At 40.3% G+C, this 26,689-nt stretch overlaps 2 protein-coding genes across 3 annotated transcripts; one reads left to right on the top strand and one right to left on the bottom strand.

Annotated features, from left to right (window-relative positions):
* The first annotated feature begins 448 nt into the window (after positions 1–448).
* On the top strand, positions 449–18,217 carry cmtm4 (CKLF-like MARVEL transmembrane domain containing 4). Of its 2 annotated transcripts, XM_040126074.1 has the most exons (5): positions 449–673; positions 859–1,443; positions 8,627–8,803; positions 14,627–14,725; positions 15,416–18,217. In XM_040126074.1, the coding sequence occupies exons 2-5, from the start codon at positions 1,258–1,260 to the stop codon at positions 15,578–15,580; spliced, it is 627 nt and encodes a 208-aa protein (XP_039982008.1). In that variant the 5' UTR covers positions 449–673; positions 859–1,257; the 3' UTR covers positions 15,581–18,217. The 2 variants fall into 2 exon arrangements, with proteins under 2 accessions (XP_039982008.1, XP_039982000.1); XM_040126066.1 differs by having other exon boundaries at positions 449–1,443.
* Positions 18,204–26,689, bottom strand: cmtm3 (CKLF-like MARVEL transmembrane domain containing 3). The gene is made up of 5 exons (XM_040126089.1): positions 26,434–26,689; positions 22,023–22,178; positions 21,776–21,871; positions 21,521–21,638; positions 18,204–20,674 (listed from the first exon to the last, which is right to left on the bottom strand). The coding sequence occupies exons 1-5, from the start codon at positions 26,548–26,550 to the stop codon at positions 20,646–20,648; spliced, it is 516 nt and encodes a 171-aa protein (XP_039982023.1). The 5' UTR covers positions 26,551–26,689; the 3' UTR covers positions 18,204–20,645.

Here is a 26,689-nt window from a genome sequence, read left to right as displayed (position 1 = left end):
CCCAGCTAAAGAAAATCATCCCCGACTTCTGAAAGTTTACTTGACGTGATTGACATGCCATATGATAAACATCCTGGGTGTTTTGCTGTCCCACAGTTTGGAGGAAAGCAGGTGTAAGCCACCATACCAATATCACTACATAATGCCTCATAAACCATTGCTTCCCTGTATCTAAGCTGCACAGTCTTCTGTTATAAGGACTTGGTGGGACCATTGTAATAGACCTAGTAAAAGAGTCATATTTATTTTTTGTTATACTTGATATTTATGGTTGTATTTTAGAGTGAAAAAAAGATTTTACAGATAATACAGCAAAAAAAAAAAAACTTAAGATAATTATAATGATATGCTGCCCCCGGAAGAAATACAGGAGAAAACCCCCCCCATAAAAGTAGCTGCAGCCACACTGTAATCCTCCGGGGAATAAAGAAATAATTTCATCAGGCCTGGTTGGACACAAGTGGTGGTCTGCAGAGGCACGCTGGCGACGAGGAAGGACCTGTCGAAGCGACAGGAGGACCCCGAGAAACCGGAGCGGATATCGGTGCCGTCGGCGTGGTTCCGCCTGGATTCGTTTTGCAGGCTGCTTGGGAATACTTAGAGCGGGCGCAGAGCCTACACAAGAATGTGCAGTTTTTCAGAGGGGCGGAGACAAGCTTGCCTCGCATCCAGAGTGAGTATAGGCAGCCTCCCCGCGGGTCGCTGTAGGGACTACCCTAATTAGGTTTACAATAGGGAACAGAAACGTCCTCTCTCCGTCCTTCTGGGCCATAATGGCTGGATGTTTTTCGGTTGCAGAGCACAGTCACACAGCCCGGTAGGCATTTTTTTTTTTAATTTTATTTTTTTCCGGTGCAGCTGAACTAACCAGAACCGTCCTGGGAACAGTGACACCGGGACTCAAACAAGTGACCCGCCTAACATAGTTGTGAGTGCGGCTATCTGAGAGAGATACGCAACATCGCGACCGGGAGGAAACGCCGGAGGGGTTTACGTTTAACGGGCACCAGCCGGATTTTCCTGCGCTCGGCGTCAGAGAGCACCCACCGCGGCTGCTCTCCCCCCGGTGGGGTGGCTGCGAAAAGTGGACTGTCTGGTTTGTTTTTCCCCTCATCCACTTCCAGCCTGCATGGAACAAAGTGTGCTCTCTGTCACATAACCTGCGCCGCGAGGTAGACCGGGGCGTGCTGTCTGCGTGGGTCAGGGCCGTATGTCGACACGTTTCCAGCCAGGAGTCCAGCTTCTCCCGAAATCGTCATGAGGACCACCGAGGAGACGGAGGGCTTTGACGGCGAGGCCTCCAACACTTCCATGATCTCCGGGGCCAGCAGTCCGTATCAACCCACCACCGAGCCCGTGCTTTCGAGGAACGTTTTGGGGGGGATAAGGTGCGACGTGGAGTACCTCAGGTCATACTTTGGAATTTTAAAGGTGGTTGAAGTGGTAAGTTTGCGCACAGCTCGGCCACACGTTACTACAACGCGCGGACATGTACAGCGTTATAAAAGTGAGTAAAGCACACTATGACGCACCATGGTGGATATCATCCACCACGCAGCCACGGACGCGGGCAAAAATAACGATCATAAGTGCTGCTCTTAGTATAATCCCTAATTTAACATTTCTGAACCACTGTGCCGTATTCTGCGCATTAACACCTTACTCGGTACGTCTATCCCCGAAGTGGCAAACGCAACGATTAAAATGGTTCGTTCGCACACAAGTGGCCATACAGGTCCCGGGTTTACCTTGAACCACATCCCTAGTGGGGATCGGTCAGTATGCCTGCCTCTAGACACATGCAGGTACGTGCGCCAGGCTGCTGCAGACCACGGTTCTCAATCCGGCCACGCTTTGCACAACTTGCCACACAGCGTTTTCTCCGTGGACCTTTATTTTGAAGGATGCACGTTGGCTCCATTCCATTGGTACATTTTAGTGTTATCCCAAACAGTGTCTTTATAGTGACCTTATTGATATTTTCTGTTTTTTGCGATAAGCTACTATTCCTTAAGGCACCCGATAACGTTTGGTCTGTGTGTTTGCGAGTAGGTAGAAAAATACCTTTCCGATGTGCGGCTGCTTTCTGCCATTCCACTGCTGCTCTCATAGCCCTTATATGTCTTCAGCAACTGTGTGTCTACTTGACAATGCACCTGGTGTATTCGATTAGGCCCTGAATTGCTCTTAGACAAAAAATAGTTATTATCACCATTTCCTTGTCAGGATGTCGCTGGAAAAACGCACATTTTCACTGTTATTTTAAATCAACACACCTAAACCAGATGTCTAAACTGGGAGAAGAGGCAACTACAAAGCACAATAAGGGCTTCCAGAGCTCTGACAGTTCACCAGAAGAGGAAATATCTATCAAGCCACAACCATTTCTCTACTTCTAGTGCCAGAAAGACTCAGACACAGGCCTGCACACTCATACACATGAAACACTGCGTCCACAACAGGAAAAACCAAGGAGTCGAGGAAACTAGCAATTTTCTCTAACAAAGTTTGTGGATGGCACAAGCAAACTAAAAGTTCAAACTGCTGGAAAATAATACTGCGTAGTTATGGCTTCTTTGCTTCATTTTTATAACTTTAGTTTAACTCCACAAAAAGTAGTGTTTGAAAAGTATTTTCATCTTGTGGGTGGCTGAGTGTCCCAGTGGTCAGAGAGAAGAGCACAGTTAGCCTGCGCTGTTGGACACACCTGTGATGTTTACCTCTGCGTTCATGGGAAGTTAGGATAGGCAGCCATCTGTCATCAGCGTGGGAGAAGTTTGGAACATGCAGTAACTAAGAAGATTCATATTCACAGTCACAGTGAATATGAATAATGTGTTTCACTGCAATTGCTAGAATATTGTCTTTGACTTGGCTGTTTGATGGCGGCACAAAAATAACTATTTCTGTATTTCTTTAACATTCCTGTAGCTGCAGAGGCCTCTGACAGATAAAGAAATGTAATAGAATTAAAATCCTATTCTTATTAGTCATGTGTGCAGTCATGCTGGGGCATGGCTTTATTGTAATGTGACTCCCCATACATGTAGGTGGAGGTATAAAATATCCCAATAGGAGGGATTCCTCTCCTGCGACACCATAGTGCTGATGTTAAATTCCTGAATGATTTCAGAAAACTTACCACCCGTGCCCACATGTACAGAAAACAGTAAAATGAAAGATGGCCACAATTATTGCATAGGCACTGATGCAAATACGACGTAAATGCTGCAAAATAAGCACATTTTAACACAGACAGATAGAAAAGCCATGCAAATACTGCAGGTATACTTTGTGAAACTGATGATCAAAACAAGTGCACACCCATTTCTGCACCTGGAAGTTCCTCAATATTTTTCAAGGGTATGATGTAAAAGACACCAGCTATTGTACAGCTAAGGTAAATACTCGTGTCCTATTATAGTTCCTATTACTAATCTTCTATTTACACTCTCTATTTACTTGAATGGTTTGTTCAGCGCTGATACCGACTTTCCAGTTTGAGCTAGTCATATCTCTTTCACCGACAAGGACAGTACTAATGAAAGTCATTCAAGTCTACATTTAGTGTCTTAGAGGAAGCCTACCAGGCTTGCTGCCAATCCTTAATAGCTTCACTGGCTTGCATTTTTAACTGCTCTGACCTCTAATCGTTCAACTCTGCAAGCTGAGACTGTGTGACGATCTTTTAGAACTGATAAATGACAATGCAAAACTAACTGAATGTGATGTACTGTACGAGAACCTAATGCAGCACAGTTTCTGCTTAATCTGTAAACACTCCTAAAAAGACTGTCATTTATATCACTGTGTTAATTGAAAGTTGTCCTGTGGCTGAAAGAGCGGTAGTCACCCGCTGTTAGTAGATCATCTTTGTACAGAAATGAGTTATATGGAGTTAACTTCCGCGCAGAATGGACTGGTCCAGTGCAGTACACGCTGCATTGTACCACACGCTTCTTTAAAGATCCAAACACCTTTTTGCGCCCATGGATGAAAAAGGAGTTCTGCTGTATGAAATCCAAGCTGAATGTAAAGCTTTTTTGAAGATGTCAGTTTGGCCAATTATCACTCAAAAATTAGTAGGCTTTAATGCCTCACCTTCCCTCTAGTATTTTGTCCATACTTCCTTTTGACTCTGCCAAGGAAATGTTTACAATATTACCTCCACACCCAGCCCTTGTTTGCACTAAGGCAGTAATTACAAACCACTCTTTGCACTGACCCCTGTTTACTGAGAAAGGCTTTGTTTTGCTCTGTGGAGACCAGGGTGCTATGTGCTAGTAGACCTGTGCAGTTGTTTCACACCAAAGCACTAAAATGCATTTGCACAGGTTTTATAGAGCCAGTCAGCTTGTCATTCCTTGGATGAATGGATACACAGGCGGCTGTTGACCCTGTACTGATCAGACACAACCTCCAGTTGGATGTAACCTGATCTAGGTGTGTCCATCTTGACAACAGGTTTGTCTTTGTCTCATTGCTGTGACTGGGTCAACATAGTCCAACTGATATGCTCCTTATACCCCTCTGCACTGACAGGAATTTGATACCTTGCAGGGCCTGACAGTACACCAATCAAAGTCATTATGTTTCCCAACAAGCCTTATACCTTTATGGTGAATAACAATTCACTCATTGATGGTGCCTGAACCCATGTTTCTCTTTTCTTAAAATACTATTCTAACAAGTTGTAATTAAACATTATGGAAAGTTTTTTTTTTTTCTGTGATTGTTGTGAAATGAAGTTACCAGATGCTCCCAAAGGTCAGCGAGCACTTCCTGCTATGAGAGAGACACCATATGCTCCATTCTCTTCTAGTTGAAACATTACTTATTCTGAGCTTGTTGGGAGGCATAAAGGCAACAAGAACGTTGTGCAGACATGTGTGGAGACATGCCTGCCGTTGCGTTTGCCATGTCCTCTGGGGTGAAACATAAACTGCATTCAGGCTACATTTTCCATCACATGGACGACCGTAGGCTGCTGCCGAAGCATATTCAACATTTTTGGTCATTCTTTGTGCATGAAGTCCCATAGCACTAGGAGTGCAGCATACAATGTTGCATATTCTCTGCAGCGAGGCCTCTTTTCTCCTTCATTAATTTTCTGTCCACAACAGATGGTGTTTAAGAAGGGGATCTGAGTCCAAGAGGCCTTTAAATGCAGCTAATAATGTGTGTAATCCGAAAGAACAGGATATGCCTGCACGTGGGAGAAAAAAGAGGACGAGCATGGATGTGCATGATCATGCACTTATGCACGCATGATGAGCAGGTTTCTTAGGGGTAAAGGTTGCCATAAAATCATTACAAGATTATCCAATATGGTGCTTTGTGATTCCCCCGCCTCCTCCCCTGTGGCTGCCTGACACCTGCTATACAGGGATTTGGGGATAGCAATATGCTTTCTTCAAGAAACATGACGTCATCCATCAGGCCAAGCAGCCCTCCAGTCCTGTTTGGGTGGAGGGCTGTTTTGGTTGTGTTACAGTCACAGATGGACTGCTATCCAACTACATGCTCTAATGAGGCTGCAACAGCTGCACAAAATGAAACTATTGTCTTAATGATGGTTGGCTCATTGGATTTGTTTTCTCTTGTCTTGGCTTTAGTGTAACACAGTTAATGTGGCTGCTGTCTGTTCCATTAATGCATTACTGTCGATGGACTTTCTGTGTCACAAACAGGATGGTTCTCAACTGACAGCTCACCGGTGCCAACAACACCACTGTACTTTCCAGAGACAATACACCCTGCTCATTAAACTGGATAAACAGGGTTGGCTATTGAGCTGGTGAGAGCCTGGGGAGAGGAGGAACGGTCTTTTGCAAGTGAGACTGTTTGGGTTTGTTCTCAAATGCATTTGTTTTCAGCTGTGTAAAGCAATGAGATGCAACTAGCCGGGCTGAATTCAGTTTGGATTCAGATTCTCTCTTCTGAGAGACTTAGACATTTCTGCAAAAGACAGGTAACAAATGTCTTATTTCCAGAAAAAAGCTTTGCTGTATGATAGGTGGAATTCAGCTACTTGCAAAACAAGTAATTCCAAAATATCTCAAATTCAAAATAGGCACATCAGAAAAAAGGCAAAATATAAATTAGCAAAGGTAACCATTTCCTGTAAATCAATTTTCAGTTTTTACTGTTCAAAGATGGACTATGTGATTTATGACCAGTCTGCATATACTAAGTGCAGATTTTGCAAATCATTGTCCTGCTTTCATCTTCTATAAATGGAGCCCGTTTGAAAACACACATTCGCACACATACACAGATACAAACAATGGGTGACAGCTCTTACCGCATCTCCATATCATTTCGTTGCAGTATTATATTAATATTAACAAATGTTTAAGCAATATTAATGGGACATTTATGACCTGTGGAATAATGCGTTCTATTGATACCTTTGGATTTAAACAGTTGGTGCATAGCATAGTTTTGGTCCTTTGCCTTAATTTTTCTCAATTGTCAGTTTTCCCCTTCTCTTCTGTGTTATCTGACCATTTGTTTATATAATTTTCAGTTGCTCTTCCCTTTTTCAATGTCAGTTGCCCTGAGACTCATAACAGCCATGTTCACAGCCACGATCATCTCCCTAATGTTGTCCCCTCTCTCACAGCTCACCAATTTTTTTTTAAATAGTTTGTGGACATTCCCGAATTTATCACCTTTGCAATTTCCTTGACTTGTTGCCTGATGACTCACAGGAAGCAGATTTCAAAGTGGTTGGCGAATTGGTTCAACTACCGTATGTGGATCCTAAGGCCGACTTGCCATAATCTTAAGTGTAAATGGTGCTCATCCAAGCTTGAGGCTGTCCAAATTGGCTGGAATAATAGCTTTGTATTATACGGTATAATCCTGCCCTCTCTGCAGCCAGGGTTTGTTATTTATCCAAACTAATATGTGAAAATAAAAACAACCCCTAATACCTCGTTGAGACTGTAGCAGAATTTACCACCGAGCCACCCCCATGCAATCCACGTGCTTCTCTGCTAATGACTCTATGAACTTTGTTGAAAAAATGTATATCATCAGAGCGCAGATCATTACCTTACCTATCATGTCACCAAAGCAACCTGGATCAGTGAGGCATTCAGTGTCTTGCTGATGGAGAAGAAGCTGCTAATGAAGTAGCATTTGAGTCATCTGTTTATGGAGGAAATCACTGAATACTGCGGCTCATTAGAAACTTAACAGATAGGTGACAAATTAAAGGAAGAACCTGAAAAATTTTTATGGAGAAATAGGATGACAATGCCCCCATCCACGGGGCACGATGGGTCACTGAATGTTTTGATGAGAATGAAAATGAGGTGAATCATATTCTATGGCCATCACAGTCACCATATCTCAACCCACTTGAACACCTATGGGTGATTTTGGACCGATGTGTTTGACAGCGCTCTCCACCACCATCATCAAAACACCAAATCCGGGAATATCTTTTGGAAAAATGTGTTCATCCCTTCAGTAGAGTTCAAAGACTTGTAGAGATAATGCCAAGGCACATTGAGGCTGTTTTGATGGCATGTAGGGGCCTACCACCTTACTAAGACACCTTAAATTGGTTTTTCCTTTAATTTGTCACGCATCTGTATATTGCCTTTTACTGTTTTCAGAGTGATTGATTTGGCGACTCATGATGAGTTGTCTGTTGTGTCGGTTTCGGAATCAGTTATGATACATTAGATTTACTTTGCATGAAATGACACTAACAGAGATTTCATGCAGCCACTAGACAATTTTTGTTCTGCTCATGCAGAACCGACTCTTGCATTTCGCTTAAACATTTCTAAATCCCATGCATTCAAACAAGTGTGCAGAGGAGAGAGAAACACAGAAAAAGACAAACGGCATGGCTTAATTGCCAGTCAAACTGTTCTTCCAGGCATACATAATGAGTCCGATACAATGAGTTTGCTTAGTAGTAAAAGCTTAGTAAATTTGGCCGTCAGTTTTGCCATGTGGAAAAGCTCAAAGTGTTGCCATGGACTTTTTTATTACAGTTTAACTTCCAATCATCCCTCAACTCAAACCCATCATTATACCATATAATATATCATTGTTTAATGCAAAATATCAAACTATTCCGGCACTGGGAGACCACGCAGATCTGGTTTAAATTGTTTCAGAATTCAGCCGCTTCAGGTCAGTAATACATTGAAGAGGCATTTTCATGGCTCTGATATGTCTCTGGGGTTTGAACAGCTCTGAGCCAATCGGTAATCTGTGTGTGGTTTTGTCAGGGTCTAGATGTCAGAAGTACACCTAAATAGCAGAAACCTTCCAATACTGTGGTTTGCTGATGGATGTTGGCTGTAGGCAGGCGTCATCACAGACCGCCAGGAGTGAGACTCAAGAGATGGGTTTATTGCCTCTGGTGTATTCATAGGACAATCACTTCATCATCTGGAAAGCTTGGAATTTCAACACCAACAAGCACTCACCAAAAGTTGCAGAAATGGCCTGACATACAGTACAGTTGTTATAGCTGATACTATAAATGTTTCTCTAATTAGCTGTTGAATAATGTAATGGGTTTCTGGCATAATTTAACTTTGCAAATGCTTTAATACAGTACCCTTCAATATGCCCTTCATATTCCCTCTCACTTCAGGTCCTATCACTCATTGGATTCATCTGCATAGAGACTATCATGATGTGTTCTCCCTGTGGAGGGGTCTACTTCTTTGAGTTTGTCAGCTGCAGTGCCTTCGTGGTGACAGGAGTCCTGCTCCTGATCTTCAGTCTCAACCTGCACACCAAGGTGCCCCATGTCAACTGGAGCCTCACGGTACGTACGTTTTTGGAGACAAAATGTGTCTTGGGCAAGACTCCTGAAATACTTGACTCAGTTTACAACAAAAGGTTCGTAATAAGGGATGTGACAAAAGTTTGAGGCAGAATAGTGTCTGCTAGCAGCGTGCATTGGTGTCTGCTAGATTGTCTCCTTTTTGGCACGACCACTGGGAGGCGCTAAAGTTGGAAATTTTCAAATACTCAGAGTGCTCTGATAAATTAGCTAGCTAGCTAACTAACAGACAGGTGATCGTAGTTTTTCAACACTAAAGATCGCAAGGCTAAGAAGTGTTAGCTTAAGTGGTTAGACTATGTTGACCTACGTGAATTACTTGTATATTGTACATAAGATGGACAGACAAAACTGAATTTTAGGAAGCACTGTCAATTTTTAAGAAGCATTTGGGTTCAGCAACAAGACAACTGACAAGGCGATTCTTTGTCCTATTTTGTCATGTTTCATCAGAGAGCCTGACCATCAGATTAATGCCTTCCCTCACATGTAAATTTAACAATATGTGTCATTTTATGATAGCAAAACAGTGGTCCAGAAAAAGGTTAATATGATTTCAAAGGTCTTGAGCTTTAGTTTTTGTTGACTTGAAATTCAAATTAGGTGACAAGTACTTTTTTTAGCAACACTAATAGCAAAACAAAAAGTGAAAAATTCTACTATGACATTCCCATCAGCCTCAGCAGTGCCTTTTGTTTAGTGCTGATTAAAAAAAGATCAATTATTGTATGCAGGTTAGCAGTTGTCTCAAAGCACTGCTGTGCCTGGGCTTATAGAGGTGTTGGCATGGCTGTAGACTCTCCGTCAAAGAAAGGGTCTATGAAAATTTTAAGGGTTAACAGACAGAAATGTGCAGCGACCTTGTTTTTGCTTGTCACTCTTACCTCCATTTTCTCCTATAATCGTAAACGTAATCCTGTTCATAGCATGTTGGTCTTAAATGTCATGGTAATATTAAACTGTGGATGCAGTAATTTGTATCAAGCCAAACTTTTCTTTATTCTGTCATTCCTTCTCTATTATGAACTGAACTGCAAAGGCTCTACACGGACCTCTGTTTGAAGTACAGGAGTATTTAGTATCAGGGTAAAGCTTAGCATAAACTCATTATGCAGGGCAATGGCAAAACTGTGAGACTACAGTGAGTTTGGAGCTGAGAGCATACAGTTTCTGCGTTACCACCAGGATACACATTGTCAGCTGTAAGCAAATGAGCTGGTGGGTGTTTTCCTGCAGATACTGGTTGCCTTTTAGTATTTGCCTACATACACACACTGGGGTGTTCTGAGCTGCAGCCAAGTATCTTTTACAGAGAGGAGTGGAAAACGTCTTTAACTGTATTTCCAGGGGCCACACAGTTTACCGTACATATCGTAGTAAAGCAGTGGATGTTAAGCCAGATGTCCAAATCCAACCATAGCTATCAGATTGCTTTATGGTATCCTCGGTACAGTATTCCACCTCAAACATGAAGAGAGGGTGCGCCTTTGGCTTCTACTTTTGGCAGAATGACACCAAATGAAAGCTTTTTACAGTCTCAGAGAGGCCAGAGCCGATTTAAGAGTGCTGATCTAGGAGATTTTACCAGATACCTGTGACCAATACAGTCCATATGATCTAAAATCCTCCTGTTCATTTTTTTTTTTTTTCTCATGAGGCTTGCTGGCTGAGCTAGCTCTGTCTAGTTAATTATTTTTCAACTCAGGTGATTAATAGTTCTAGAATTATGTAATTAGGAAGAGGTTAGGCCGTAGTTGGCTGTGGTTTAGCTCACTGATTTTTCTGGAAATCATGCTGTTATGCCCAAAGATTTGAAGTCTTCTATATTTTGCTACAAAGAACGGCTTGGAGGACAGCAAATTCTGTGTTTACGACACAAAAACCCTCTGCTGTACACGTATGTATGGTTAGTAAAGTGTAGCAAGACTGACAGTAGGTGTTGCCTTCCAGATTTCACAGTCTCTCTCCTGACCCTATACTGTAGTAGCTAACGAGTCCACGATGCTTGGTTGCATTCCACAGTGTAGGGTCTACCCCACGCTGTTTATGTCTATCAAGTTCAAAGCTGCTCCAGTCAAATTGGACCCCAGGGGATTTCACCATGACTAAGCACTTGGAGTGTTAACCAACTGTTAACCATTTTGCTGCCGTTCTCGGTTTCCCAACTCCAAACTGTGGGTTGACAATGACATTACTCGGAGTGTAAAGTGTATTACTGTGGAGTGAGCTGTTTTGTAACGCTGTTGAGTGTCTCAGAAGGAGGGGTTTAATTGTGCAATTATGTACTATGTGATCCCATCTCCTTCAATTCACCCTCTGTGATGACTTCGGAAGCGCAGAAGGGGAAACACAGGTCCTGACCCTATTTCCCCCGCCTCCACAATGAAATTAATGCAGTCCTGGGACCTTGTTGTAAAGCCACTCAGTGACTTCTAGTGATTAAGTTGAACTTCAGGGTTTAGTTTGCATGAATGTGCTTGTTTTGCACAACCTTTTGGGAAGAGAGACAGATGAAGGCCGACCACTCATTGTGTTGTTTTCCTAATTCTCACAGGCAAATAACTGTCGGCCACGCTTAGGGATTCTGGGGCAGAAATGGGCCAACCCTAAGGTTACACACACAGGGAAAAAATTCACAGCCTAAAAGGGAGGGAGAGAGGCAGAGAGATATTAGTGTTGTTATTCACTATTTTAAAAGGAGAACAACAGTTTGAATACCCTGCGTGCCCAGTACATTCTCGTTGTTTTGTTCTGGGAACAGACAAGCTGATGCTTGAATAAATTGGCTACTTCAGAGGGAAGAACAATGTTGGGTGGCAACAAATATGACTGCAAAAATTCAGATGCTGTTAATATCTTGTTCATATTTAAATAAAGTATTTTTTTATTTTTATTTTTTTTCCTTCCCTACTACACACATACATCAGTGTTAAAGCATCCGTTTAGGACCATTGTGTATCGTTATGGAAATACCAGTTAACTAATGGATGAAGAATTAAGATTCTTGATGGGTTTCAACAGAATTTACCCCATAAATTCCAAGTTCCAGTACATGGTCTATATGTACTGTGTGTATGATAATCCATCCTTTTCTCTCTGTTTTGACCCTGTGTTATTATGCTGGTAATGACCTACATCTGTTTGCTGAATCCACACACACAGCTGAGGGTTGTGGTTATTATTAGGTATAGTCATTAATCTATCATCAGTTCAGACCAGAAAGCACTCTACTCATCTTGTATTTACTTTACCTACAAGTGGAATCCAATAAAAGCTTTCTTGGTTTTGACAGCTGAAACTTGCCACCCAAGCAGACAAAAGACACACAATACTCGCCTACTATCTTTATTTGTCTTTCAGAAAGAGTCAGGGAGAGATGTGAAAGCCAGAGAGTTATTTTATTCTTACATGAACCTTTCTGACCCTGTATGACTTGCAGCAACTGTCAAGAGCACAGACTTCATAATTAGTGTTCTGCTGCATCCCCTAGGGTTTCCATAGATGCAGTCCTATGAGTATTTCTAGCTTCTATCTTGAGAGCACAACAAAAGCATAGAACCACATACAGTGACATGGAACATTATTTGTTTATATGCTACTAACAAGCACTACAGAACAAGCCTCCCCTTTTTGTTCACAAGCCAGAAATATAAATCCAAAATAAAATTGTTGTTGTTCTTGAACCCTTTTGATTCCAGTCCTGATCCTTGTCTTATCTGTAAGAGAGCTCTGGAGTTTAATATCAAAAAGACTACATTAGTCTAAGTCATACAAAACCAATTTCACATACAGAGGCACTAACATGGTAAAACTGTTGGTTTTTCTTATCTTTTTTCTTTTCCCTTTTTAATTTATATATATTTTTACTGCTTTTGCAGTGCTGTTACAAAATAAGCAAATGTCATAATTTTTGGGATTTTAAAATGATTTCTACAGATGTAGAGATGTAGGCTCATGGAGCTTTGTGCTTTCAAACAAAATATAATTTGACTTGCCTTGATGATTCAGCTGGAAGCCATCCCAGATTATGTGGCTGGTTGTGTAGGGGCTGAGTACCGTGTTTTCAAATGTATTTATAATGGGTACGAATGAACTTTAAAACTCAACTAATTTATAAATTATATTTTGAAAGCATACTAGTTTCGTTCAAAGCTCTGAAACTCGGCAAAGAGAGAAAGAGAAGATTGTAAAACAATGATACCAGCAAGTAATGAGCCAGAGAGCCAGTGGTTTGGTCCAATCTGTGTGTGTGTTATTTAAGGTTTTACAGAGTGCTGGCTTGGTTAAAACGTGGAATGTGGCACAGAGTAAAGCAAAGAGGCTGACGGTCAACTGAACTGACTGAGGTACCGAGGATCTGGGAGCTTTCAGATCCCAGAATCTCGGATCTGAAAGCTGTCGAAAAGCTTTTTCTGCACATGAGAACAGGACACTGGAACGTGAATATACAGTATTCCCTGTTTAACCAGTCGGTCAAGATAGATGAGTGTGTGTGCAATGTCAGCAATGTTTGTGGTGTGCGTGAGTGTGATGGATGGCGTTATGATTTCAGTTGAAGGTTAGGATTATAACACTGGTGTACATTGACTGTGCCAGTTAGCATGGGGTGTTATGGTTCCATATTAACTTGTTACTGATTAATCGGCAGAGTCAGTGACACATTATCACACTGTTTTATGCCCTGCTGAGTCATCTGCTTCGTCTGCTGTGTGTGTGTGTATGTCTGTGTCTGTCTCAGTGTCTGTGACATAGCCATTGTATGAGACTTGCGTGTCATATGAGAGACCACGTCTGCCATGATTACAATCACACATCTGATCACGAGGGCTGTGCGGCAGTCATGGGGAGCAGTTCATTATTAACCCTTTCCTCACCGTCTGAATGAGAGTAAAACATCAAAGGGAAGTTTCTCTTTCATTCCTCTTTCTCATGTGTAAGAAGGTTGGGCATGGAGTGAGTTATGTGTGTGAGGAGGGTTTATGTGTTTGTGTGTAATAGGTGGTTTTTAAGTATCTGTCGGTGGCCTCTTTGCCCTCCAGCGGTTTTAACCTCAAAGTGAAGCACCAGGATGTGGTCTGGCTTTTTTAGGAGAGTGTTTGTTCACCATGGCACAACATCACTGAGGATGCGCTACCTGGACGTGGAATCAGCCTTGTTGCTAAGACTAATAGGGGTTTAACTACTGTCAAAAAGGCCTCAAATGTTTTTGTACTCTAATAGAGATGAACTAGCATTGACACAGCTCCACTGTACTAATGCAAAGCATTTCTTTTTGAATAATTTTCAGATGTCTTGATTACCCTTTATACTTTAAGTGATGTGCTCTAGGGCAACAAAAATCTTTGTGCTTTTCGTCTCTGCTGTGAAGAAAAATGTCTTAACGTAAGAGGCAACTGTCATAGCATTGTCACTTTTTAGTGTACTAAACTTTAGTGTTATGTTCAGCCTACCGTAGGACTAGATATTTTGGGTATATTATGAATTTATTTATGATATATATTTCATGTGGGGTTGTGCATTGAACCTTAATACTTTTTTTGCTATTTACCAGAATGTGTTAATAGCACCAAGCACTGAAAACTTGCCTCCAATGATGATATATATGCATTCATAGAACTGAAACACACATATATGTACACTAGCTTTGCCAATGGCAACATGATAAATGACAAATTATAATTTTTTGAATGACTCTGTCTCAGCGGCTCACCTCATGAAAAACTTGGTACTTAGTGCTGAAAAAAAAGGTATTGATGCACATCTGGACTCTAAAGTTATCTTATATGTTTTTGTGTCTTCCTGTAGGACCTGGTTAACACCGCTGCCAGCACCTTCTTCTTCTTGTTGTCGTCTCTCGTGCTGGCCTGCATCAACCACAACACTGGAGCTGAAATTGCGGCAGTGGTGAGTAGTCAAAACCAACCTCCCTGTTTTTATTTTATTTTTTTGTTTGTATGTTGTTGGGTTTTTTTCAGTTATACTGGCACAAACAAAGCAGACATCTGTAAACCTCTCCTTATGTTAGTCATTTAGTATCATCCAATGAAGGCATATCATAAAGGATGTATGCATGTATCTACATGTACTGATGCATTTGAGGAGTGTCAGCTAAGACCTCGGCAAAGGTCTCATTTAGGTAGCGGACTTTTATTGCATATGTCTGGACAAGCATAGTTGACCGAGGAACTGTTCCCGGTTTTATTGTGAACTGATCAAATAACTGAATTATCGGACTGCTGCTCCCTGTTAGCTTCAGTTGCTCAGATTTGAATTGACTCACACAGATAAACCTGATCTCACTTTTTTTGTTAACACTTGGCAGTTTGTGTGTCTTTTTTTTTTTTCAGCAAATATTATTAAACTCATGTGTATGTATGTGTCTATTCATGCATTAAATTTTTTAAGTCTAATATTATTACTCTGTGCAGATTTTCACGTGTTTCTGATTTAAATCCATCAGCCTAAATCAAGTTTGCACTGACAAATTTGGAACGAGATGTTTCAGGAACAGTCTCTCCATGCAGCGTTTGGTATTTTGTATCCCATTCAAATTCAGACATTGTTACTCTGCTTCCTTTTTCTGCTTGTATGCAGATCTTTGGCTTCCTGGTGACAGGTGTGTATGGAATAAACACCTTCCTGGCGGTACGGAGGTGGCGCCTTGGCAGTGGTTGTCAGGGGGCGCCTCAGATCAGCGAGTACATGCGAGCACGCACGGCATCACGTGGAGAAATGGAGGCGCGACCTGAGCTTGCATGAGCGCTGGCAGACAATGAGAAAGACTAAGGGAAAGCCACACTACCGGCAGCTGACTGAGATGGAGGCTCTTCTGCCTGCAGAACAGTAATTCAGTTAAGTCTTGGGCAGAACGACCATCTCAGGCTCACCACACGCTTTTGACTTCTCATCACAACACTTGAGCTGTTAACTAATGGCTGTTCTTTCTGCCTGCTCAGTTAGTGAATAAAACTTCACTTCATAGCCACAGATGAGCTCTGTGGTTTTGTTTATCAGGCATCTTGGCTGCAGTTACACATAAAGAGTCTCTGGAATTGAAGGTAATTTCATTAAAACTTTTCATCCACATATCTTTCTAAAACAGTGGGAAGTATGACTTCCACAAAGAGTCAATAAAGGCTGACTTGACTCCGGCTGTGCATCGACTCCTGTCCTGACGAAGGTGTTGACTGACTTTTTAGAAAGTTTTGTGTTTCACTGTGAATGAAGTCAAGTAAAAGAGGGTCAGCTTTTGTACAGTTTGCTTATGTCACGCCGCTGTCTGTGAAGTCTGTGGTAATAAATGTGATCGTGGATCCAGGGAGGCCACTCTACCAGAAACATACAGTAACCTGTAGTACAACAAAAGCACCGTGACTTTACTGATCTTTCTTAGACACTGACATCAGCGTTTTGCTTCTGTGAGCAAGTCTGACATTGGATATTTTAATCTAAACATTACACATCATAACCTAAGAGTTTGTTTCTCCTTCGTCTTGACTAACTTTGCAAAATGCCTTTAACGTGTGACCTTTAGATTCTATTAAGATCTTTGCCGTCAGCAGTTATACAGTAACAGTACAGGGTCAAGGCGGGCAGTACAACAAAAGGACAAAATATCTGAAATGAGTGGAAAAGATTTACTTCCTTGAAACACAAGTGCATACAATGGGTTTGACACAACTACGAGACCAAAGTTTAAAAAAAATATCATAATACATCATTCCATGTATTTTATCCGGGGTTGTGTGTAAGCTATCCAAAAAACATTCTCACTAGCATTCCAAAAATGTAAATTTTGAGATCTGTGTTAGGTCAACACTGTGAGCCAGGAGCAGCTTATATCAGGTGATGAGAAGGTAATTGGTATCTTGTTAATCTTGCACATATCAAAGGCTTCAGGTAACTCAAACGTTGACGGTACATCGGTGAGATTCATTTTGAAACAAACATCAGTAGGTGACCTGGTCAAGATCAATGCCCTTAGCCCATACACTGTATCTCAGGTATTGACACACTCCTTCATTCTTTGATCCTTAAAAAACATTTGAAATTAAATCACAGGGTGCCTCAACCTGAATGCTGTATTTCTTAATGCCTTCCTAATTATTAGACATGATAAGACTATCCTAGAGAGTGGATTTAACTGATACTTTAAGTTAAGTGAAAATTAATTAAAAAAGGAAGAGTCAAGTGAAGGTAGAGACAGTGCGATGGAAATATGGTACATTTAGCTTTATTCTCACAGCTTTGACTCCATATTTGGTTGAATTAAATGTCTGTGTATGTATCTACAGTATATTATCACACACTTCATGTATTACGAACTCTCTATCATTCCACATCGCAGGTGTTGTAAAGCTCAACAGCGCAAAACAGACTTGCCATTCCTTTAATGTTTGGCTTAATCTTGAAAAATCACATCATATTAGCTTTTTAGGATGAAGGAAGAAATGTCTTTAATTTTTGGTGTTTTACATCGTACTGGTGTATTGAATCAACACTACAGTTACACGTGTTTGTGGGGGTTTTTTGTTGTTGTTGTTTGAGACGTCTTTATGTATATTAGGCTTGCGTGAGTTTGTGCAGGGTTTTAATTGACTCTTTGGCTCCATCTCCTGGTCTTCATTTAAAATGTATACATTGCAACTTCAGAGGATTGAGTGTAGTTACACCCAGGTAACTACAGTATTGTGTGTGTATAAGGAAAGGACCAGAAGTGTATTTGACCGTGGGTTAAAATGAAAAATAAAAACCATATGGCTTCTTAAATAGCCTCAGAAGTTTTCACACTATACAGTATGTTTGATTCATCGTTAATCAATTTAAGTAACTTATATCATGTTCTACTTCTATTTCTCTTGGATTGGTGACTGAAAAAAATGTATGAAAAGACAATCACATTTGTATTTATGTCTGTCACTTAACATTGATGGATTTGTTTTTGAGTGATACTATAACAATCTTCACTTATACATTTGTACAGCAGCAGAAATCATGCAAGTGCATTATGCTATTTGATAATATAAACTGACCATCTTATTTTTCAAAAGCCATCAAGCCGCAGCTTTCTCTATGTAAAATTTAATGCTACAGTATGTTATGAAGAATCTGTATTTATGAGAAAGAAAAGAGAAGTTTTCTGCTATAGTTTCCAGATTGTGATATAAACTGTAGATGATCAGTCTGACTGTTTGAATGAAATTAGAGGTGAGATGCTCTTCTGTTTCCTTTTAATTATGTGTGCTATGATAATGACTACAACAAGCTCTGTCTTGTACAGCTTGGAGCCGTACTTAGCTGTATTTTTGTATTTAAAACATTCTCAATAGGCTTCACATCAGTTTATAGTGACAATTTAAATAAAAGTGATTTGGACATTATCGAAAATAGCTCAGGTTTTTATTCAGACATTTTTTTTGCACGAAAGAAAAAGGCAAAACAGTGAAAAACAAACTTTATATTTCACCTACAATAGTTCAGCAAGGGGCCTCATTTATAACATGCCACTGTTTTCATCTTGATCGTAACTATGTATGCATGGCAAATGGGTATAGCTGAGCTTTGTTGCTGTCCAGTGAAAACCAGATAAAGGAACATTTGATCCTTCGCTTTATGTCCTACTTTTTAGGAAAAATAAACAATTTAAAACATCATTTGATTGAAGTTTACATGGCTATTTTTCTTAGCTTGAAAAAGTTATTGTTTTGGCGATACATGGTTTTTACAGGACAGCGAAGATACTGTATATAAAATCACACACTGATAAGCAGACGTGTCGACCTAGCTCTCAGCTGGCATAAATCTGGGAACTCTCAGTCAATTTTAGTCTCCATTTATTAATACAGACTTTTGCATATGTTTTCCAGGGCACCATTCAAACAGAATGTTAATATAAATCAAGCCACTTAACTATCTGAACAATCAAAACTCCCCAATAAAAGGCACAATGGTGAATAGTTATTATATGGAACTGCAGCTTTGTATTTTCTTAACTATCAATACGTCAATTGCTCACATCTGTTTAAATCCCACATGGAAATCAGAGGCCACAGACACCAATTTTCAATCATCTATTACAGTGCTGTTGAAACACTCATGTAGTGCAGTGTGTTTTACATTTAAAGTCACTGTGGCTTTCTGTTAATTTCTCAGTAGTGGCAGTGGAGGAACTGAAGAATCAAACATACAGGACATGCAGAAACTGACAAAAAAAAAACCCACAAAAAAAAAAGCAAATGCTCAACCAAAACAAGAAACAAGAAAATGTTTTTTTCAAAAACATGATTCACATATTCAATATTTAGCATTCAACAAAATAATACTGCATTAAGTGGCTTCAATGCATTGTTATTCGCACACACACACACACACGCACATAGAAGTACATACAGCAGACAAGCTAAAACAGAAGAGAGTCTCTCAAGCTTTGGGTTAACTGAGAAGGTTTTAAAAGGCATCATCATTGCTGTTGCTTAAATTCACAAAAACCCTCAAACATAAACATTTGAGGACAAAAGGTTGTCATGCAGTACAGTACGCCACAGGAACGTCTTTAACCCAAAAGTTAGGGTTTAAAGGAATATGAGCAAATATTATCCGCAAATTATAAAAATACACTACTGTAGAGTAAAGACATTTGGACAGAGGTTGTAACCAGCCAACCTGCAACCAATCTGTTCTTCTATATACTGTACATGTTTGTTTTTTATAGTAATACTGTCAATTTATAAATGATGATTACGCCTTACTTATACACACTCAGTTGGCAGTTTATTGGGAACACCTAGCTAAAACTAAAGCAGTCTAATACAACAGTCCTGCAATAAATCCTCCATTCATGAGGATTAATAATGATTATAATGTTCAGTTTTTGTTTAAACTCTTTTAAGAGAAGTGTTGATTCAACTGTGTGGTCATTTTGGAGGATGTAGTTTGTAGTGCTGTAGAACTGTATTGCGTTATACAGAGAGGTGTTTATTTAGCCTTCTCTCATTAATATAAATGGGGCAGACAAAATAATAGAAATACCTGTCTTACTTTTATCTAGGTGTACCTAATAAACTGCCAACTGAGTGCAGGCCTCCTGTCTTATTTAGCTCTTCCATTTAAAAGGCTGGAACGTCTTTGTTCCCAAAAAAGCTTCATTGTTAGTATTCCTAAACATTTATTTCTTATGCACAGTGATTTAGTGATGTAGTTTAATATGTCTGTAATCAGGGTCCCAGTGCATACCCCAACGTCAATCTTAGTCATTATTTCAGATTTAGACATATGCTCTTACATGTAGATCATACAAACGGCTTGTAAAAATTCAGTATAATGACACCAAACAATTTCACAGCTTCATGATAATTTAAGTATCAGGTTGATAATGACATTTAGATTTTCCCCCCAAATCATCTAAGACACCGGATATGAGTTTGGACATGAAAAAGGATTTTTTGCATGATTTTTAAAACTCCTTGAAATGAGCAGTAAATTAGTAACTAAAAAGAATAACGTATTTGACACATGAGTTTAGACTTGTGTCCTGAATGCTATGACATGATTAATGTGTGAAATGTATTTCCACCCTTGGAGGCTCAGCAGAAGAAAACCTATTCAAAGAGGATAACTGCAAAGGATCTGGTACCTCCTCTTTAAACATATTTGGCCCTAGATGACTGTACGGAGAGCCACCCCCCCATCCACTACCAATAAATGCAAGTAAGAAACAAACAGTGTGACCTGGATGTGATTTCTTGTGGCATGATGAAACAAATGGCAGTTCAGCAGCGGCCATTTCATCTCAAAGGTTTCCTTTGTATGATGAAACATGTCTGTCTCAGTCCGAATCAGAGTCTGAAGACTCATCTAGAAAACAAAATTGACAAAACACATCTGGCGTCAGAATGAGTGTTAGTTCTCCATATGTGCTTTCTGTGGATCGGTTAAATAAATAAGTAAAACATTGGCAATTGTAGTCACTTTCATGTGAGAAAGCAACACACTGAAAATACGGCGCACTTGAAGACATTTCCATCTCTTAAACAATGAGAGGACACGACGGATTAAACTAACTGATATTGAGTTATGATACTGCAGAAAACATTTTATTGGTCCTATTTTCATTAAACCACAGAGCAAAAGCAAACTTCGACACCTTAAACTTTGCTGTTTAAAGGGTGGGTGCATACACATCCCAAAAAGCATATTCACTGCCCCCTGGTGGTATCAAACAGTGTTGCTTGTGAGGCGGCCGTGCTAATCGCTGCACCAACATATAGTGAGAGTACACAAATATTCCAAAGTATGGTATTTTTTCGTATATGCATGTATCAAATTTCGTTTTTGAAAATGTTTGCAAAACAAACTGGGCTACATATTTGCAAATTATATCATACATATATTAGGTATATTAGTAAGCCATATTTCTTAATAATATGACATATGTTGAATACATATTTTTGTTGAATATATATTATATAGCACAGAATATTCCAACATCATGTATGGCGATTCATGTATGCTACTTAAATACTGAGCTACCACGCATACAAAACTATTTCTGCTACATATCAGCACATTTACCTTTTAATATATGAAAAACATATATTGGATCAAAGTATACTGTATGTCCATATAAAAAAACATATATGTCTGTATTTAATATAGATGTTCTTATATGGCCATTTATCAGATTTCCATTTGGGGTATTACCTTGCTGTCTTGATGGGTCATCACTGGACTCCCCTCCTCGCTTTAGGAAATTAGCCAGCTCATTAAAAATGAGGTAAAAATCTAAAGCGAAAACAATGGTGGCAATGAACCCAAATACCTGTAAAAAGAAGAAATTTGATATGAATGCAGTGAAAATCTACTGATCAGGTTGTTGGACAAAGGCTAAGTGTGTTGCATGTACTTAGTAATACAGAAATTAGGGTGGTGTAGGCTATGACGAGAGGTCGACTTTACCCCAGCAGCCTTAGAGGAGCTGTCCACATATTTGGACACTGCAATTATGGAGATGATGAAAAAGATAATGGAGGCAGTCACACATCTCATGAAATCCTTTGAGAGAAAGGAAAGAAACACCATGATTCAGAGGAAAAATCCAACTTCATATGACTGTTTTCTTCTTTTAGCACTAGAAGATTTTCATGTACATCCACTGCAAAGTTAAAATTAAATTTTTTTTTTTTTTTTGGAAAATTGCTCTTACCATCAGAGGCCAGAGGAAGCCTTTAAACCTCTCATTGAATTTGGTGGAGTAAGCGAACAACAAGAAGAAAGCAGCCAGGAACTCCAGCAGCGGGACTGTCACAAAGGCTGCTGCTGTGGATGCCGCAAAACACACAAAGGATACAAAGGAAAGAGCCTACAAAGAAAAATAAAAACAGAGAGAGAGAGAGAGAGAGAAATAGTTGGAACATGTACTGTATGTTTAGATCAATGAAAAGTTAAAGACAAAACTCTTGGCGGAAAGAAGAAGTAGAATCTGCGTTTCTGTTTGTGATTGAAGACAACTAAGGGATGCTGAAGAAGACGCTTATTTATTTATTTATTTCTAAGTGAGCTGCTTGAAGCTGAAGGCAAATTTACATTTTGAATTCAAATGATAAATTAAAAAAAATAATCTTCTCCCTTCAAGATGTTAAATTCAAGACGTTACACTATCCCCAAAGCTGTAAGCCAGTGTGAATTACAGCTTCAGGCCCACTTCCTGTAAGGAGATACAGCTGTTGCTGACAATGTTTATTCACATAGGCTCATACACTGTTACACCGAAACCCTCTCGTTCTCTCTCACACACAAACACACTTGTGCAAACACCCACAATACCAAAGCTGTAACAATGAAAGAAGATGTTTAAACGTGCTTTGTACAGGCAGTTAATCACAATGCAAGTAAAGTGAGCCTGCCTTGTGGGGGACGCTTTCCACTAGAGGAGTGGACACACCACATCAGTGCAAATGAAAGCAAATCCAGACACTGTAATCTCCAACAGGCCCGGCCATCTTGTCTTTGTCTCAGTCAGTCGTCCCACGCCAGCCTGAGGGTAGGACCTCCCCCTGACTGAACCCAAACTGCTGCAGCTGCTCCGCTTTAAAAAATGCTAAGCCAACACTTAACAGGTACACTTCAGAGACTTTTCCCTGAGGTTTCTGGGAAGACCCTCGGGCATGTTTACTTTTGAAGAATAAATTCCGGGATGCTGGGATCATCACTGTGCAGCACTGAAAAACCACACAGCAGTGGATGAGCTGGAAGAGTCGGTACATTTTTGTGTTACATGATCTTGCGAAAAAAATCACACCAGTAAATCAAATCATTTTTTTCATGTTGCGTAATGTACATTGGCATGACACTCCACAGTAGCATAGTAGTTGTAGTTAGTTGATAAAAATAGTAAAAAAATAGTGAAAAACGCCCAGCAAAATATTCCAGAGCCCAAGATGGTGTTTCCAAATGTCTTGTTTTGTCTAACCAACAGTCCAAAAGCCAAAACTCATCTATTTACAATCACATAAAACCATGAAAAGGAGCAAATTCTCACATTTGCGAGGCAGGAACCAGAGAATGTTTGGCATTTTTGCTTGATAATTGAGTTATACAATTAATCATAAAAAGTGTTGCTGATTATTTTTCTGTGAAAAAGCTAAAGGATGAATCAACAGATCATATCAACTACTCTGTCTTATTATTTGTAAACTCTGACATAAAGACATACCGTATTTTGGACTAGGATCAGATGGAAGAGAGTTTGTTATTGCCCTTAAAAAGTATGTGCCGAGTCAAATGAGCAGGTACTGAAAGTAGTGAAACTTGCTATGAGTGCATACGAAGGCTTTTAACTTCAAAATCATCATAATTCCCGAGGCCTGAAACACAATACATGCTGACATAAGAAATCGGACAATCCTTAGTATTTTTCAGTTTGTACCACCTCCGTAGGAGGAAGGATCACTTTGCAAACATTTACCACAGCTTGTAGCATTTTGAAAATATTTCCAATGCTACAAAAACCTGCTCTTTTGTGTACGTGCTGTGATTTTACATCCCGTATCGAGCCTGCTGCTGGCTGAGACCGAGAGTCCTAATGATGAGTACATAGCGGTCTGACACACCGCGTACAGTAATGCGTGCTCAGCAGGATATGTGTCTGACTAATGCTCCCAAGAATAGTGAAGCTGCAAGCTGTTTTCTCTTTGGAAGCCTCACATCTAACAGTTGAGTTCAGCGGCTGTGGGCTGACACGACACTGCCTCTAAGCTCTGAGTTGTATCAAAACGATAGTTCAACTGTGACACTTCACTCCAACGAGAATAACTTCACAGTTATGCAAGGAGGTTGCGCACTCACACAGTGCACCTTGCGCAACGCAGTAAATCCCAGGATTATAATTACATGAACAGTAGTGGTTAAATTAATAATTAGTGGTTAAATCTAGTGTGCACTCAAATCTTAGACCAAACTAAAATGAGATTTTTTTTTTGCCCTCACTTAGATACAATGGAGATGAATGGAAATTTGCTTGTGCTCCTCGCAGAAATGAAAAATGAGCCATTTAACACTCAGAATAATCCACAGACGATAGAGCTTTGTCAACCATCAAACATTTAAACCATACTGTCATACTGTAGCAATCCCCTTAATCTCTCTGGTTGTCTTAGTCCATTGTGGGAAAGGCTGCAATGGAATAATCAGGATTGCACTATGGCAGTATTGGATTTTTATTGGATTCTTTTTTTACCTTATTGTTTTTTTAACTTTAAAAAGTTTCTCAATTTATTTTTCCACAAAATTGACCATGTCCCACTATACAGTCTATCAATATCACGACATGATAGAGAAATCTGTGGATTATATGGAGCTACGTAGGCACAGCTTCTAGAAAGATTCATTGCTGTTTGACATAATTTTTGATTACTGTTGAGCCACAAATGACATTCCATTCACCTCAATTGTACTTGGGACAGAAATCTCAGGGATGGATATCTCAAAACCAGGAACAAATGAACCCAAACTATCCGCAAAGCTAGATTCCACCAGAGGTAAACGAGAAAACATTTAAACTGAGCCTTTAGCCATCAAAGAGAAAATGAGCTGAAACATACAAGACATAAATCATGATATATTGAATTCTGTGCCACTTTACACTCTTAAACACGCACATGTTGATCTAGGTCACTTTTGCGGACATTACATAGACTTGCATTCATTTCCCTGGAGACTTATCCTAACCATAACTATAACCACCACTTACCTAACCCTAACCATTACCCTAACCTTAACCACTGACCCAAAAATCAGCTTTTTCCCAATTAACTGGTCTTTAGTCTACAATTTTCCCCCAAAAGTTACCTAAGTTAGACCTACACACACACACACACACACCAAAGTTACCCTCTGAAATTAGAATAGCAGCAGTGGTGGTTTCAAACACTGTGTCATTTGCTGTGCGAAATTGGACCTCTACTCTTTTCCTTGAAGCTCAGTGTTATATTTCCAAGAAATGTATTCATTTTCTTTCATTTTAACAAGCCGTGGTCTTTATTCCAGAATAGGTGGTCCACCTGCCACAAACCCTGCACGGTATATCACAAATGCACTAAAGCTTTGGGTCTCTACCTCCTCTGCACACGTCCAAACCAGGTGTGCACGCTCACCTACATGCATATAGCAGGATACGGTTGCGCTTTCAACTGTCAGCAGAGGCCAGTAGATTTTAAGATGGGTTACAGATGGATTTTAGCCAAGGGATGAAAATCAGAGTCACACTGTGAAGAAGCAGTAAAGAGGCTTTATTGTGTGTGTGAGAGCGCAGGGGGCTGCAGAGCTCTGCATTCACACACAGCGAGGACTGTGCTCCAGGCTACATGTTATGGCAACAGACTGAAGGATGTGACTGTGGGGAAGATGACTGCCCTCTCTCACAGGCCACCATGAGCTGAATGTCACCTGACACGAGTGTGAGGGTTCATGCAGCCCTCTCCACACAGTCACTGCAAGAAGACCCTTCCCGCAAGTAGTGCACGATGCTGGTGGCGTTCCCTCCACCCCTCACTACTAACACCGTCCAACAGTCCCACTCATTCTTTCAGTTCCTGATTTGTTGGAATCCACTTGGACAGTCATTAAAAGAGTAACTTTTTTTTTTTTTTTGTATAAGCAACAGCATTTGCTGTTTAAACTGATGGTGCACAATGGAGAGGGACACAACACTGAGAGACTGAAGAAGCTTGGACCGTTATTTAGCTCGGTCCCTGACAGTAAAGTTGACTTCTGCTTAGGGAAGTCTTCGTGCGGTTTGTCCAAAATCCAGTATAAATGATTATCCCAAGTTTAAGAAGTTTAGCTCATGTTGCCATACACTCTTACTGCTCCCCCTTTCACTAATGGAAACCTTGTGACGGAAACCGAATGACCTACATCTAAAATGACAGTTCAGCAGTCTGTTAAAGTTATCTCTGAATGTGCACTAAAGCAACACATCGCTGTAGCTGCCATAACTATTAGAAAACGGCGAATGAAAGTACCCAGACCGCAGTGCGCCTTTCCTTTTAGGGCGAAGCGATGGCACGGTAGCAGTTTCATTTGTTTCAGAGCAGATTCCTCCCCTAATTTCTTACCACTTCTGCAATGAGCAGCATTCCTTTCCTTGAGGAGGCGAACTCTTTGCTCGGAAGAACGGAGAGCAGGACAGTCTGGCGCGGCCGATTCGAGGCGGGAGCCTCGATGTCCCCCATTGTTGAAAAGGATATTAACTCTGCTCGAACTTCAGATGGCCCAAACTGCACGCAACGTAAAGTATTCGAGGCAAAACAAACAGAGAAAAAAAAAAAGAAAGAGGTATGTGGAGGCGTGAGGCTTCTCGGAGGTGGAAAC

Source organism: Xiphias gladius, chromosome 1 (assembly GCF_016859285.1).
Source record: "Xiphias gladius isolate SHS-SW01 ecotype Sanya breed wild chromosome 1, ASM1685928v1, whole genome shotgun sequence".
Classification (NCBI taxonomy): Eukaryota; Metazoa; Chordata; class Actinopteri; order Istiophoriformes; family Xiphiidae; genus Xiphias; species Xiphias gladius.
The sequence above is the reverse complement of the archived record's forward strand: the minus strand, read 5'-3'. Positions and strand labels throughout refer to the sequence as shown.